General features: G+C 38.9%; 1 protein-coding gene across 1 annotated transcript in view; it reads left to right on the top strand.

Annotated features, from left to right (window-relative positions):
- The first annotated feature begins 7,816 nt into the window (after window positions 1-7,816).
- Window positions 7,817-15,208, top strand: part of evpla (envoplakin a) — a 33,949-nt gene continuing 26,557 nt past the window's right edge. Inside the window, exon 1 of the mRNA XM_088341458.1 lies at window positions 7,817-7,992. Within this exon, the coding sequence (XP_088197584.1) occupies window positions 7,946-7,992 (47 nt within the window). The 5' untranslated portion in view covers window positions 7,817-7,945. The remainder of the gene's footprint in view (window positions 7,993-15,208) is intronic.

The following is a 15,208-nucleotide window of genomic DNA, read 5'->3' as shown; positions in this document are numbered from 1 at the left end:
TTCATTCTGTTTCTGTCGCATTTTATGTTCGTTTTGCCGGAGATCAAAGAGATCAAAGCCAGGAGAGAAAGCTTACCACGTGTTGTGAGTCACAATTTTATTCATATTTAGTTCCTTCTTTTATTAGCATATTTGGTATTGGAGTAATCCAAAAGTAATTGAAAGTGATCAAGTTAAAGTAACCCTACCCAACCCTGATAATGAGTAGGTCTAGTGGATCAGTGACATCCTGGACTAATGTGTTTGCCAGTGTGACGATGGACCTGGTATTTAAGTCTGAGAGGTCTTGTGGGGGTTAGGTCGATGATTTTAGCTGCTCTGTGAGCGATACGTGTAGAGCAGTACAACAGGATGGTTTCAACAATGCTTCGGTACGGTAGTAACAGGAGGTGAGGTACAACAAAGTGTCCTTTGAGTTTATCTCTTTTTGAATGTCCGTAGTATATTAAACTAAATATTTCATTTTCCAGTGTTAAACCATATTTTTTTTGTTTTAGTGACGTTGATTTCAAGGTGAGCGGCTGTGCATGATTCTGTGAAATGTTTGGTTGTGTTATGGTAGTCCAGTGCTGCCCCTCGGAAGAACTCTCACACTTTTACTCCCCCACTCCCAACTCAATCACATAACATTGTGGGGACAAAAGATTGATGGTAACATGTCTCCCCTGACCATGCCAAATATTCATCTTGCGGAAAGAAAATCTCAAGCATTTTACAGCGTGATCGTGTTGTAATGTCTTTAAGTAATTTGTTTGGCTTTGTGCTGTCCGCTGCCAAAACATTTAACATAGCAAGCACACCGGCCTTTGCTCGTTTCCATCAAATTCTCAGTGAAGTGCTTCAGGTTGAGACTTTTGGTTGTCTCTTTACCCTGTCTCTCTTCGCCTGTCTCCACATCTGTGTTGAATATTGTCATGGGTCACTCAAGGAGCTGCTACACTCTGTCTACTTCTTAAACTCAATGCTCTTACTCCGTGCTATAATAGAGGCTAAATGTAAACCAAACACTCTGCCACTGAGAACGCCATTGCCCCCTAGTGTAGTCGAGGTACAATTTCACTTAATTCTTGGGACATTTTAGAAAACAAAGTTCCCATACGTCAAACACGCTTTTGTATTTTCCGCACTATAAGGCGCACCTAAAAGCCTTTATTTTTTTCAAAAGCTGACCATGCGCCCTATAATACAGTGCGCCTTATATATGGATCAATATGAAGTCGCAACTAAGGCAAGCAGCCGCCAACTAGATTTTCCCCCGAAGGCGAAGTAGTCCGCGGTGCATGCTGGGATTTATATACCGGCGTTTTATTTCCTAACCAATGTGTCAATCATCATTTGAATCAGTCACTATTGGCTAAAGTTATTCGGAGGTAAAGGGGGCGGATCCTTTTTATCATTTACAGGCTCGCATAGGCTAAAGGGGCGAAACAAAGCCTGCAATTGGCCGAAAAAGATGAATCACACGTTGGGTTGCACTACGGCATAGAGAAAACATTTTTTACTATTCTGTATTTGTAAATATTTTACTCTCCTGGATTTACTACACTCACGGTTGTAAGAAGACCATGGTTACGTATCATTATTGAACGTGAAGGCTGCAAGAGAACTTAGGTGAGCTATGCGGCTTTATATTTTCCCGGTATCTTGTTTTAGAACGATCTTGATGTTTCTGTGACGAGTCTATTTTGAAACTCAATTCAATTCAAAGTGTTTATTGTCATATGCACAATAAAGAACCCCGTTTCCCTGCACAATCAAATTCTTACTTTGCTGTCCACACAGTTGCCAGCAAAAAATAAAATGGAAACTAAGAAATGTTCACATTTCTTGAATCCCAAGACTAACCTTCCGAATGATATTTGGAACGATGCATTTGAGTGATTGGTGACATCGCACAAACACTGTTTCTGTACATGTCTGAGACACGTATTTGCTTCTTTGCAAGCTTTGGGAATGTTAAGGGGGTAATAAGTTGGACTGAACTATCTGACTGTTTTGTCCACGTTCCCATTGTAGCGCCTTATAATCCGGTACGCCTTATGTATGGAAAATATAGGACCAAAAACTATTTTTGGAGGGTGCGCCCTATAACCCGGTGCGCCTTATAGTGCGGAAAATACGATAAGTGTTTTTCCACCACGAGGGTCTCTCTATATGATACACACTGGGGCTTTAAGAAGAAGTCGGTCACGACTGAGGCAAATCACATTCTCCGTGGTGCTGGAATGTGCGTTTGTGAAAGCAGGTGATAGAAGCTTGACGCTCTTCCAAAAGGAAGCTCCGGTCGGGCCACTACGATGTCAAAAATGCCACAAACACGCCTCTGTGGTTCATTCTAGCAATGGTGCACATAACAAACCTGCACACATACACACCCAGCGAAGGCATCCCACACACCCGTCTCCATATAACCTGTTTGCAACAATGTTTGTTAAGATTGGGCCACAAATGTTGCAAAGTATCTCAAAACGTTAATGACAGTCGGAGAAAATATTTTTTAGATTTTTCTTCCCTTTGATTGGGACCAAAAGGACAAAACAAAACCTTAAGATGGGTGTTTTCTATTAGAACCTTGTTAGGTAATCGCATCCCCAATTCATAGAGCTTGCACAATATAGCCAAACTACGGCCAGGTAAACGGTTTTTAAAGACTCATTTTTGTCCCCTGTGTCCCTTTGACATGTACATGCAAATGTCTGAGTACCGTAAATTCCGGACTATAAGCCGCTACTTTTTTCCCTAACTTTCAACCCTGCGGCTTATTCAGTGATGCGGCCAATTTATGTAATCTTTCTAACGCCCGCTAGCGGCGCTCGAGTGTTGCTACCATTAACTGCCCTGTCAAAGCTATATTATTATTATTTAAGCTTTGAAAACTCAGTGTACCGTCTTTCTTTGTAAATATGTGTAACCCATGTATAATATGTATTTGCAACTGTATATTTTTGTCATGTACTTATTTGTATTTATTTTAGACACTTATTCTGATATGTTTTGCACGGGTGAACAAAAAATGAGGGGCGGAACAAACGCAGGGTCCCGAGTTTAAGTGGGGACCGCTAAAGGTGAGGGACTGACAAGCAAAGAAGAGGGGGTAAAAAGTTGGTTAAAGAAAAAGGAGATGCGTGAGTAAATGTGTTCATCTGATATATTTTTCCCACCCTTACCTTTGGAAATATACACTTTTTTCCTTGGATTACTTTCAACGGGACCCGGACTCTGCCGGTCTGCATCAAACCTTAAGTACCGGTATCATTTTCCGTTCATTTTGCCGGCTGTGATTTTTGGACTGTGGACTTTAATGAAGGACATTTAGTTTCAATCGCGGGACTTGGGTTAATTTTGTGTTTGTGTTACATGTTTAAATGTGGGCGCATGCGGCTTTTATACAGGTGCGGCTTGTGTATGTACAAAATCGGTTTTCCTCTTAAAATGTGGTGGATGCGGCTTCTAATCAGGTGCGCTCTATAGTCCGGAATTTACAGTATATATGATTATTACTACATATGAGATAATTGCCGAGGTATCGGATCAAAATAAATCAATATTTTCAAGTGTTTTACCCCAGTACATCAAGTTGCCCATCCCTGACTATATGGCTACTTAACTTCCACTGCTGGTTCCCGTCATCTAGGCATCCTCCATTTTATTTCACTCTTTCTTTCTTGAGACATTCATGTTAGCCACTTGGCTACTTGGTACAGCTTGCCGCTAACTGCTATTGTTTAGCCTTCACAGCCGGTTATGCAAACGAACGTTGCCGAGTCCCGTGATCCAAGCATCTGATTCTGGATTTCCACTGTTTCCTTATCAAGCCACTCAAATGAGCCACATGGCTACAGCTCACTGCTATTGATGGGTTCTCCATGTTTGTTCTTCAGTGTCGTTCCCCTCCCACTGCTGGTCATGCACGTGAACCCTGCAGAGTGCCCTGATTATGTCGCGATCACTTTTTTTCCCCTCACTTGTTTTCTTCTCTAGCCACCCATGTAAGCCACTTGGCTGCAGGCTGCGGCTTGCTCTTAGTGTTGGTTACATTTTATTCCTTCTTCAGAATCACTCCGTGCCGGTTTCTCGACACTTGACAAATTTAATCCTTTAATGGTCTTTTTTTAGTAGTTTCTCCCGCTACCTTATTATGTTAGCTGAATCCATGGGCCCTGATCAACTCCAGTTATTGGCTTACCGAGCTCGCTTTTTCTTTTGTTGTCACTCGCGGGGATTAATTGCAGTTTTCATGTCCTCACGCAAGAAAATATGGAAATAGGCTTTAGTATATTTTTTTTCCTTTTGGGCTTCTGTAGTTGGCTTTCTTTGAGTGTACACGTTTCAGCTCCATTCTAGGATTTAACGACCTCTAGTGGTGAATTATTACACACTTAAAAATTGTCCCGTGGTTTTGCAAAAAAAAAAGAATTCCTTATTTAAAAGTCACTTCATCCTTAACTTAGATTGTATCAGTGCTTCTCAGTTACCGTAAATTCCGGACTATAGAGCGCACCTGATTATAAGCCGCACCCACCACATTTTAAGAGGATAACCGCTTATGTACTTACACAAGGCGCACCTTTATATAAGCCGCATGCGCCCACATTAAAACATGTAACACAATCACAAATTTGACCCAAACCTGACTTTGAGTCCCGCGATTGAAACTGAACATACACAGTCCAAAAACCACAGCTGGCAAAATGAACAGAAAATGATACCGGTACTTAATGTTTGATGCAGGCCTGCAGAGTCCGGGTCCCGTTGAAAGTAATCCAAGGAAAAAAAATGTATATTTCCAAAGGTAAGGATGGGAAAAATATATATCCACTATTGTCCGCTGCGTCCACCAACACGTCTCACCTTTACTCCACTTCCCGTCAGCCCCCGTTGTTTTTGCCCCTTCTTTTTGATTCGCCCGTGGAAAACATATCAGAATAATTCTCTAAAATAAATACATTACAAAAATATACAGTTGCAAATACATATTATACATGGTTACACATATTTACAAAGAAACACGGTACACCGAGAGAGTTTTCAAAGCTTTAATAATATTATAACTTTCAACCCAAACCGTGCCTGTGAAGGGGAGCAAAACGCTACTAGCAACACGCTCGCAACACAGTAAATGGCTCTGTTAAAAAAACATACCGTACTTGTAGTAATCACGGTAAACCGTCCTCATCTTCCTCCTTATAACTGACGTCATCAAAGTCGTCTTCCCCAGTATGGGAAAGGGACTATTACATGTAGACGCTCCGTTATTCAAAAACACGCTAGCAACACGCTCGCAAAGTAAAGTTTACGTGCAGTAACTCTGTTTCCTTCTTTATCGGACTGCTCGATTGCATTTAGCTTGAAAGCTGCGTCATGTGCCTTTCTTTTTGCAATTTGCATGGTGAGGATATGTCTGCGCTAATTTAATTTGTGCACAAGCTAAGAAGTTGCAGTCTTCCTCGGCGCATATATTCCACCGGTCTAAATCTTACCTTTTGTACTCGAGCGCCGCTGGCGGCCGTTAGAAAAATGACATAAATTGGCCGCATCACTGAATAAGCCGCAGGGTTGGACGTTTGGGAAAAAAGTAGCGGCTTATAGTCCGGAATTTACGGTATTTTCTATCATGGAGTCACTTGAGGGTCTGCTTCACTTCGTATCTACACGTGATACTTAATGCTTATACTCTGTTATATGCGCGGCGTAGAGGTTAAATATATACAAAACACCCCTAATGAGAGTACCACTGCTCAAGTCATAATGTTTATTTGTGACGCCCTTAATCACAAGGAGTGTCAAAAGGCTGCACAGAACATAAACTATAATGACACCATCCCCTGATCTAAAACCTTCATGAGGGAAAGGAAAAACTCAAAAACCTCAACATAAGGAGAATGAAGAAACCTTGAGAAGGGAACGGACATGGGGTGATATCCGTTCCAGGATGACCAGGCACTAAAACGGAAAAAGAAATACCAGACAGCCACCATCCCACGCATCTCCAGATCTTCTACATGTGACATGTGTACATGGTCATTAAATATCTCTTCCTGTATGCGTTGGATCTTCTTATTAAAGAAGACTATAAAGTCATGAGCTGAATCGGTAGAACCATCTGGAATAATCTGTTGCCTCGTTAGCAATGTTACAGTGTCGAAGAGCACATTGGGGTTATTTTTTTGTGCAGCGATTACTTAAAAGAAATAGGCTGTGTTAGCAGAGGCAAGGGCTGCTTTATATTTCAGCAAGCAGTCACAGCACGTCTGACGGAGAACTTCAAGCTTTCGTTCAAATTCCCTGCAGTGTTGTTTAAGCGATCTTGCTTTTTCAGTAAACCCAAGACGTGCGTCTTTTCTGGTCAAGATTTAGATAGATAGATAGATAGATAGATACTTTATTCATCCCCGTAGGGAAATTCACACTTCCAGCAGTCTACCCCGTTGTTTATTAACAGATGAACATGATGCCCTAGGGGTGCTTGTAGCGAAGTGGATGACGTCACGCCAGTCCAAAAATTCGACATCCCTGCGGCAGATGGAAAACTTTTCTTTGTGAAAATCCAGGGATACACCACCTCGTGTTAGCAAGTCCGCCTCCTCTCCGATTCCCCCCGGCTTTCGTGTCTCTGTTTAGCGGCGTTGAACCCGGATTGCTCCGGGTAGCTCCGGGTGGCTACACGTTAGCGTCCGGAATGCTAAACGTGAGCCACGTTTCCGCAAAACACAGCAACTGCGCTCCCTGTGCGCTTCGATGTTTTCCACCAGCACTCGATGATCTTATTTGGTTGTGAGTTCGCATTTACCATGATTACGGATGGTACCGAAGACTTATAACGCCGCTAGCCACTTCGCTAGCTCCGGCTTTTCTTCCACGATAGGCCCCTTCATCACGCCGGCACGAGAATTTTTCAGGGCAAGGAGTTGAAATTCCTTGAATACACGCATTTCTTGTGCGTTAAAACCCATGTCCATAGGATAGAAGTAATCCATAGTGTAGTTGTCAAAACGGGAAGAAAAAACACCGAAGATAGGAGCAGACAATAAAACAATAGGGCAGCTGCTGGAAAAGGCAGCCGCTCGTGGCAGCGCCGCTTTTTATGCCGTAGAGGCGCCACGGAATCCAGGACACTAACCAGAACAGGTTTGGAATCAAAAGTGAGCTAAAAGAAACTTTTTTAAAGAAAAAAAAGGATGCAATTACCCCCGAAGCTTCTAAATCCTCTGATTCTTTGGGAAGTTGAAAGTAAAACGTTTGCTTATAAACCATATACCAGGGAGAGCCTTCTTCATTGTTTAATATACGCGGATAAAATTTAACAATTAAATCTTTTTTGTTTCAGGTAAGGAATCAAAACACAATGGCCTCTAAGGGCCTCGCCAAGTATGATTTAGAAATGTTTGGGATTGAAGCGGAACCCTAGTCTGGTTGAAATGTAGTCACAGTTCATGTTTACACAGCAATGTTGGTTCAATCAGTGCCACCTAGTAGGGCAAACCGGGGCCAACTCAGCTGACTTCAGTCACAAAAATGTATACATGAAGGTGTGTCCACCCATTTTTAATGACTTTATCGTGCATGCATTCAATATTTGATCAGTTGTTAAGTGAGGTGTTGTTATAAAAGTCAATCTTTAATCTCATGAAGCACACCCTGCAAGGATTTCTCTCCTTAGTGTTGAATGGTGCCCCGATGAAAAGGAACGGGGCCTGGCCCCCGAAACGGGAGGAAAGCAAAGAACTGGTCGGTCCGGTCCTGGATGTCTGGGCGGAGGAAAAGAGGAGGAGGTACGTCCGTGCCCAGGTCGATATGAACTCGTGTGAGTCAGGTTTGGGCCGCCTTTAGTCTTTGACAGCGGGACCCCCACCAAGCGAGAAGAAAAGGCCCCGGGGCCTGTGAGGACAAACTCGGGGTGGAATAAAAGAGGGACGCTGAGTCTCTTGACCTTCCAAGCGCCAACATGTCGAAAGTCAAAGGGAAAAAAGAGCAGTCGGTCAAGCTCATCAGGTATGGATTTTGTTTTGTTTTTATTGAATTTCTGCAAATGTATTCTTGCAAGTTTCTTAATCCTTCACTTGTTTTCCTTGGTTCACCTGAACCCAAGTGGGTGTCACATTACACTGCATGCATGCACGAATGTCAGCCCGGCCGGTTGCATGAAATCACAACTCGTCAGCAGTTTGAATGAGAAGCTGCAGCAAGGACGAAAAATAATAAAAGAAAAAAAAGCCTGTCTGTTTGGCAGTTAAAGTTGCTTCTATTTGGGAGTTTTTAGAGTTGCATTTTAATCTTGTTAATTCCAAAAAGAGAAAAAAAATCTACTGATAAAATAACATTCACAATATTATGACCTTATGGGAAGATTTTTACATATAATTTCATAACATGCATTTTAGAATGTATTATTTTGATAAAAAATCAGAAAATTCTTAAAATAAGAGTAATCCTTTTCAAATGTTATGTAAAAAGGAATTCATTGCACTGTGGTTTTCGAACATGCCTTTTAGAATTTATATAATTTGATATAAAATACTTCAAATAAATGTTGTGAACCTGAAAAAAATGTTCCAAAAATCCTATCCATAAGAGTTATTTTCAGATTTGATGAATGAATTAATTCATTGTAGTGTGGTTTCCTAACATGCAAATGTTAATATAAAAATCTGAAAATTAATTCTTCAAAATAAAAAGTATTCTGATTTAATGAGTTGGTTAATTACAGCGTAGTTCTCTAAAATGTGTTTAGGGATTTGTCTAAGAATGAGGAAAATTTTACAAGCGACGTCCTACTCATTTTTGTATGATAAGTTATTTGAATGATAAAAATATATTTTTAATAAATAGAATTTCTAAGAAATCTGACAAATTTTTGGGTAGATTTATTACCTACTTTCAAGTAAATAATTATTTCTTTTATGTTTCTTAAAATCTATTTTAGAATTCATGGGTAGATAATGATAGGGGTAGGAACGTCTTTGCCATACAAAAAATGTACTTAAAATTATTTTACCTACATACCATCTGGCATATAAGACAATTTTCTTTATTTAAGCTTTTTATTTTACAAATAAATGGGTAAACAAAATCCTGAAATGACAATGGGACAATATTTTATTTCTTATTTTTTTATTCTGCTTTTACTGAAAGTTAAACACATACTATAAAAATATAATTATTGAAATGACAATGGGGTAAGAGTTTATTTCTTTATTTATTTTTACTTTTTTCTGCTTTTACTAAAAGTAAAAGAATATAATCATAATTATAGGAATAATCTTTAAAACCCAGCAAAGCAAGAGTTTATTTCTTCATTTATGTATTTTTTTTGAAAGGAAGATGCACGGTGATCAAAATTACAGGATGAATACTTGATTAGAATTCGATAAGAATGGGAAAAAAATAGTCTAGTTCTCTACGTAATCTGTCCCTTTAGCGCATGCCGTCAGTCAGCTGTTGCACAATGTTACCCGCCCGCCTTTATTTACAGTTTTGGGGCGTTGGCCTCCGACCGTACTCTGCGTCCATTCCATTGAGAATATGAGTCAGCATTGCTTTTGCTTAAAAGGAGCAGAGAACTGATGGATCCTTGGACTTATAGAAACAAGATCCGCTTGATTTAAAGGGCCCATGAAGTCCCTATCCGTTCAGAAACTTGACTCTTAAATGCAGCTTGTCTCTATAAAATCAGCAGCACAGAAATTTGCAGGCCAAACATTCTTAACAGCCAACGAGGATTAAACCAAAAATGATTCGGTAGACACAATTCTAAAGCCTGAGTAAGTCGTTATAAAATGTAACCGTAATTGGAGTACAGTACCTCAAATTTCTGTGGCTACGCTAATCGACGTTTGCGAGGAGTTTGACAAAAACCGGTTGGAAACGTTTTCTTTAAAGAACCTGTTCACTCCCCCTGAGGACTTCCGGATTTTTCGGATTATAGGGCTCACCCGATTATAAGGCGGATGAAATTAAAACTAATGTAAGAGCGAGGGTTTCATAAAACATAAATATCAGAAAATACAATTTCACAACTGTAATAAACTGCATAAATATCAAATCTGAGTTCACAACTAAAATGAATTGATTCATTTGTAGCTATATATTTCTAAATTTTATTCACCGTATACAGTATATAGCACGGGTCTCCAACCTTTTTCAAGCTGTGAGATACTTGATAGAATTAGAATTGTCTTTATTGTCATTGATATCAACCAGGGTTGGGTGGGGTTACTTTAACTGGTTTACTTTTTAATTACTTTTGGATTACTCCAATACCAAATATGCTAATAAAAGACAAAAGAAAGTAAATAGGAATAAAATGATGACATACAACACGTGGTGAGCTTTCTCTCCTGGCTTTGATCTCTTTGATCTCTGGCAAAACTAACATAAAATGCAGGGTTGGGTAGGGTTACTTTAACTGGATTACTTTCAATTACTTTGGGATTACTCCAATACCAAATATGCTAATAAAAGACGAAAGAAACTAAATATGAATAAAATGATGACTCACAACACGTGGTAAGCTTTCTCTCCTGGCTTTGATCTCTTTGATCTCCGGCAAAACGAACATCAAATGCGACAGAAACAAAATGAAAATAAATCCAACCTTGCCAACATCATTTTTGCCGTTCCATGTATTCCGTTACTCCCCAAGCCTGCACAAAATTGAGTCATTTTATTCATATTTAGTTTCTCTTGTCTTTTTTTTTTAGCATATTTGGTTTTGGAGTAATCCAAAAGTCATTGAAAGTAATCCAGTTAAAGTAACCCTACCCAACCCTGATATCAACGTTGTGGAACATTGTATGCTGCGGGATCAGACATGGCACTCCAGGGTATCACATGCAATATGGAGACTTTGAAGAAAAAAAAGATATAAGACTATCAGAATGACTAGATCTGAAAATAATAATTACCAAATAGTGTTTGGAAAAATTGGCCCCAGTTATTATGATAATGCAAAGAAGAATAGTGCATTGTAGTAATCGTGCAATGAAGTGTCATAACATTTAGCAGCAGCAATTAAAAAAACAAAACAATATAAGGTATACATTTTTCAGTTTCGTGCAATAGTATATATTTATTTCGCAGTTTTTTACAACAAGAAAAAATTAACCCAAACATTTTGTGCGTTCATTTAGGGTTGTGATGGCCCTAAACCTGTTTGTAATTTTGAGGGACTTTTGAGGAGTTTTTGTGACTCATCAGCGCAAAGGGCAGGAAGTTTGTTGTGCATTTCTAAAATAATCATCATGTTATTACTATGTTGTTACTATGTTAGGTGTGCCTGATAGGAAAATAGGGTACACGCGTCAAAGTTGCATTTTAGTGGCTGTAGATGAATTAAAAAGTATCTTTGCATTAGCATTTTTTCTATATTTTATATATATATATTTGACTTCTAAGGCACCTTGAAAAAAACATCCCATCACAAAAAAAGAGACAAGTCACCTCAATAACTTTCGATGCTTCTGTCAATCATTTCAACTCATCATGTTTTACTTTGTTATAACAGTGAATTGTTAGTCAATTTTAAAAGGATCTCTCGGTTTGAATCAAAATTGACATCTTTCGAGGTTCTTCTTTTCCTCCTTACTCTCTAGCAACAATACAGTCCAAAAAGCATGGGCATTTTCTCATGCAAACGATTGGAATGGATTTGGACAATATCCGACTGAACAAGGTAGTCACAAGGGAGAGTTGACACCTTTAGTCTTCGCCTTACTCTCTAGCAACAATATAGTCTATGAAACCTGGGACAAACGCACCTTTTCACGCACATGTTTATGAAATGGAAATGCTGGCCCCACTCACCCATTTCCCAGCCTCTTCAACCTTTAATGAAAGAGTATCAGACTAAGAACCAGCAGGCTCAAGGACAGCTTTTTCCATCAGGCTGTCAGCACTCTGAATTCTCTCCCTACCTCCTCCAACCCTCTGCCTTTCTGCCAAACTACTCTACTCTTTAGATTATGGCTATATTTTGCATATTTCTTTTATTCAAACCTATATTTTTCTATGCATACTTATTCTTCTGTTTTACCTTCCTGGTATTTGTATTGTGCCTTATTTATTGCATGTAGAGGAAGGGGTAGAGGAAGTAATTCAATCTATGCTGTATGTCGTGTAAATAGCATATTTGACAATACAGTTAACTTGATGCTAAACAAACGAGCTAGCCTTCAAGGCACCAACGAGACTCGGTGAGATTTTGTGCCCTCATTTTTCTTCCCATTATCCTCCTTACTCTCTAGCAACAATATAATTCATGAAACCTAGGACAAATCGTCATTGTCTTAGGTAGATCTATGAAATGGGTTTAGATGTGACATAACTGAACAAGCTAGCCACTACAGCCTGATGAGAACCAGTGAGAGTCCATGCCCAGCCCTTCCACTTTTTCTCTTTTATTTCTTCTCTAAATCCTTCCCCTTACTCTTTCGCAACGACAAAGTCCATAAAACTTAGGACAAATGGGCATTTTCACCCTGAAATTCATGGAATGGGACGTGATCACCGCCGGTTGAGCTAGTAATGAGGGTTAGAAAAGACGCAGTGACAGGGTCATGCACGTAAAGTTAGGGATAGTAAAGTTTGAAAACTGCTTGAATTTTGGTTGTAGTGCTTAGAAATACTTGAAAATTGTTGCCATGTGTCCCAGCAGTGTGACTCGAGGGATCATGCAATAGATGAAGAAAAATCGAACAAGTCTGCCTAGAAATACTACTCCTGGTGTCTTCGCTAATGTCAATACATTTCTTCCTCCCTTGTGATTAACGGCAGTTGACATGAGTTTGTATGGCAATGTCTTACGAAGCGTCATCCCTCACGAGGTTTAGGCTTAAGAGGACAGGTGAAATTAAATGCCGGGAGGACGCCGTTTCATGGCTAGAAAATGAAAAACGAATCATGGCTAGAACGTGGAACGAAATGTGGATTTCTTCTTTTAAAGGACCTGGAGAAGTTGGCAAATTGGCTTTGAAGGTCCTTGAAAAGTGCTTGAATTCGGCAATGAAAAAGGTGTACGAACCCTGCAGTGAGAGCCCATAACTTTCTATACTCTAGCATTAATTTTTGCACATAAATTCATAAAACGGGAACAGATGTGACGAGCTAGCCACAAGAGCCCGACGACTCTCCAAGAGTCAGTGCCCCTTTTTTTTTTACTCTCTAGCAACGATCCAATCCAAAAATTGTAGTTCTCGGCCCTGATTAAGATATAATAACAAAGGAGACCGAATTTTATTCCCAAAACGGTGACAACATCAAGTTATTTTGCATGAAAATCTCAATATTGCATCGGCTTCGGGGCGTTTCCCTGTTGAAAGGAGGGAGTGTCTGCAGCCCCGCTCCAGAATGAGACCAGCCCCGTTCAATTATGCAGACTATCCAGTCGGTCCAGCCCGCTAATCAGATCCTGAATATCCGTCTGACATCCGCACTAATTACTAACTCCATTAAATGTTCGGTAGCTTATTTAGTTAACCGTTTGTGCAACACAAAAAGTGATTTAAATGTAATCAGGTGATGAGAAAGATCCCCAGTTACATAAGAGTCATGACCTATGATGCAAAACTGAACTGGCCGAGGTGACACTTAAGAATTTCGAGGATTCAAAGGAGGTTTTGGGTGCGGTTGCCGCCACCTTTGAAGCTGTTTGACAGCTGACGTTTAGGGTTTAGGCGAGTAGGAAAGCGTTTCTCTTTGATATTGGTATTATTCTCGAAATGGTCCATTGCCATGATAAATTTAAATATGATAACACTGCAAAATTGGCGGTAAAGGTAAAAAATGAGTGCAAAAGACTAAAGTCTTTAATTTTACAGAACAGAAACTTTGTGATAGCGTAAACCACAATTTCTATGCAGCGCAGCAAAAATAAATTCTTGCTCCACTGGCAGATTGTTATACCTTTTGTTTAAAAAAAAAACAAAAAAAACTAACACGTGCAAAATTTCTGAGCTTTTTCCCAGAATTTTTTTAATTTTCTACTTTATAAAATATAAAATATTTATATATTTTTTGAAATATATAAAAATATTTATAAAACATTCCAATCAATTTAAAAAAAATATTTATTAAAAAATTCCCCGAAATTTTTTGTTCAACTAAAAAAACAATTATATTTTATATCATAATATGTAAATAGAAAATATACATGAGCACAATTATGAGTAAAATACAGACCCAAGTACAATTTTTTTCTTCATATATAAATCAGTATTTATCTTTGTTAAAGAAAAATGTGTTCAATAATTATATCTTTTCATTATCATTATTTATCATGTCAAAGACAATATTATCCCCCTTAAATGTATTTTAATATGAAAGCACTGATACATTTATTATAAAATGATTACTCTTTAAATTACTCCTTAATAAACCAGTTGGCCACAATTTATATAATGGACAATCAAAAATAATTATCAGAGATAAGTTTAATCATTCATAATTTTCTTCATTTGAAAATGAAGATCAGAAAAGTAAGCTTTGGTAAATAAGTGAGCTGTGGTTGATCCCCAGGCAAGGATTAAAAAAAAGGGATTACGACTACTTAATCAAACCCAATATGAATAAAAAAAAACATTGGACTTAAGTGGGGCAATACAAAAATCCCTAAATGAACAAAACATGAAAGAGAGAAAGCACTGTACATGTTCTCGCACCTCAATATAACATTAAGGGAGAGTGCAGAACCATGAAACATAATAATAGTACACTAACGGGCTGTAACTGCACAAAACATGAAAGGAGGGCAGAAAGAAACTATAATCCAAGGGTGTACCTCCCCTTTAAGGTGCAACACGATAACAGAACAAAACATGAAAGTTTAGATCACACTTGTGGACAGAACAAGTAGAGTGCCACGGACAGCATGGAACACAATGATGGAAATGAACAAAACATGAAAGGGAGAAAACACTGTACATGTTCTCGCACCTGAATATAACATTAAGGAGCGTGCAGGACCATGAAACATAATGATGGTACTGTACACTAACTTGCTGTAACTGCACAAAACATGAAAGAGGGGCAGAAAGAAACTACTCCAAACGTGTGAAAATGTTCAAATGCAATCGTACTGTAAAGGGTTGCAGTTCCAGAAATTAAGAATCAACCGATATTGTTTTTTTCAGGGCAAATCTCGATTATTAGCATAAAGAGGAGGCTGATAACCAATATTTGAATGCTGTAAAAGCTTAAAAATTAGCGGGACAAA

The sequence above is a fragment of the Urocampus carinirostris genome, chromosome 8, assembly GCF_059441175.1.
Source record: "Urocampus carinirostris isolate Australia breed hairy pipefish chromosome 8, RoL_Ucar_1.0, whole genome shotgun sequence".
NCBI classification, from domain to species: Eukaryota; Metazoa; Chordata; class Actinopteri; order Syngnathiformes; family Syngnathidae; genus Urocampus; species Urocampus carinirostris.
Note: the sequence above shows the minus strand (reverse complement) of the source record. Positions and strands in the feature narration are given on the sequence as shown.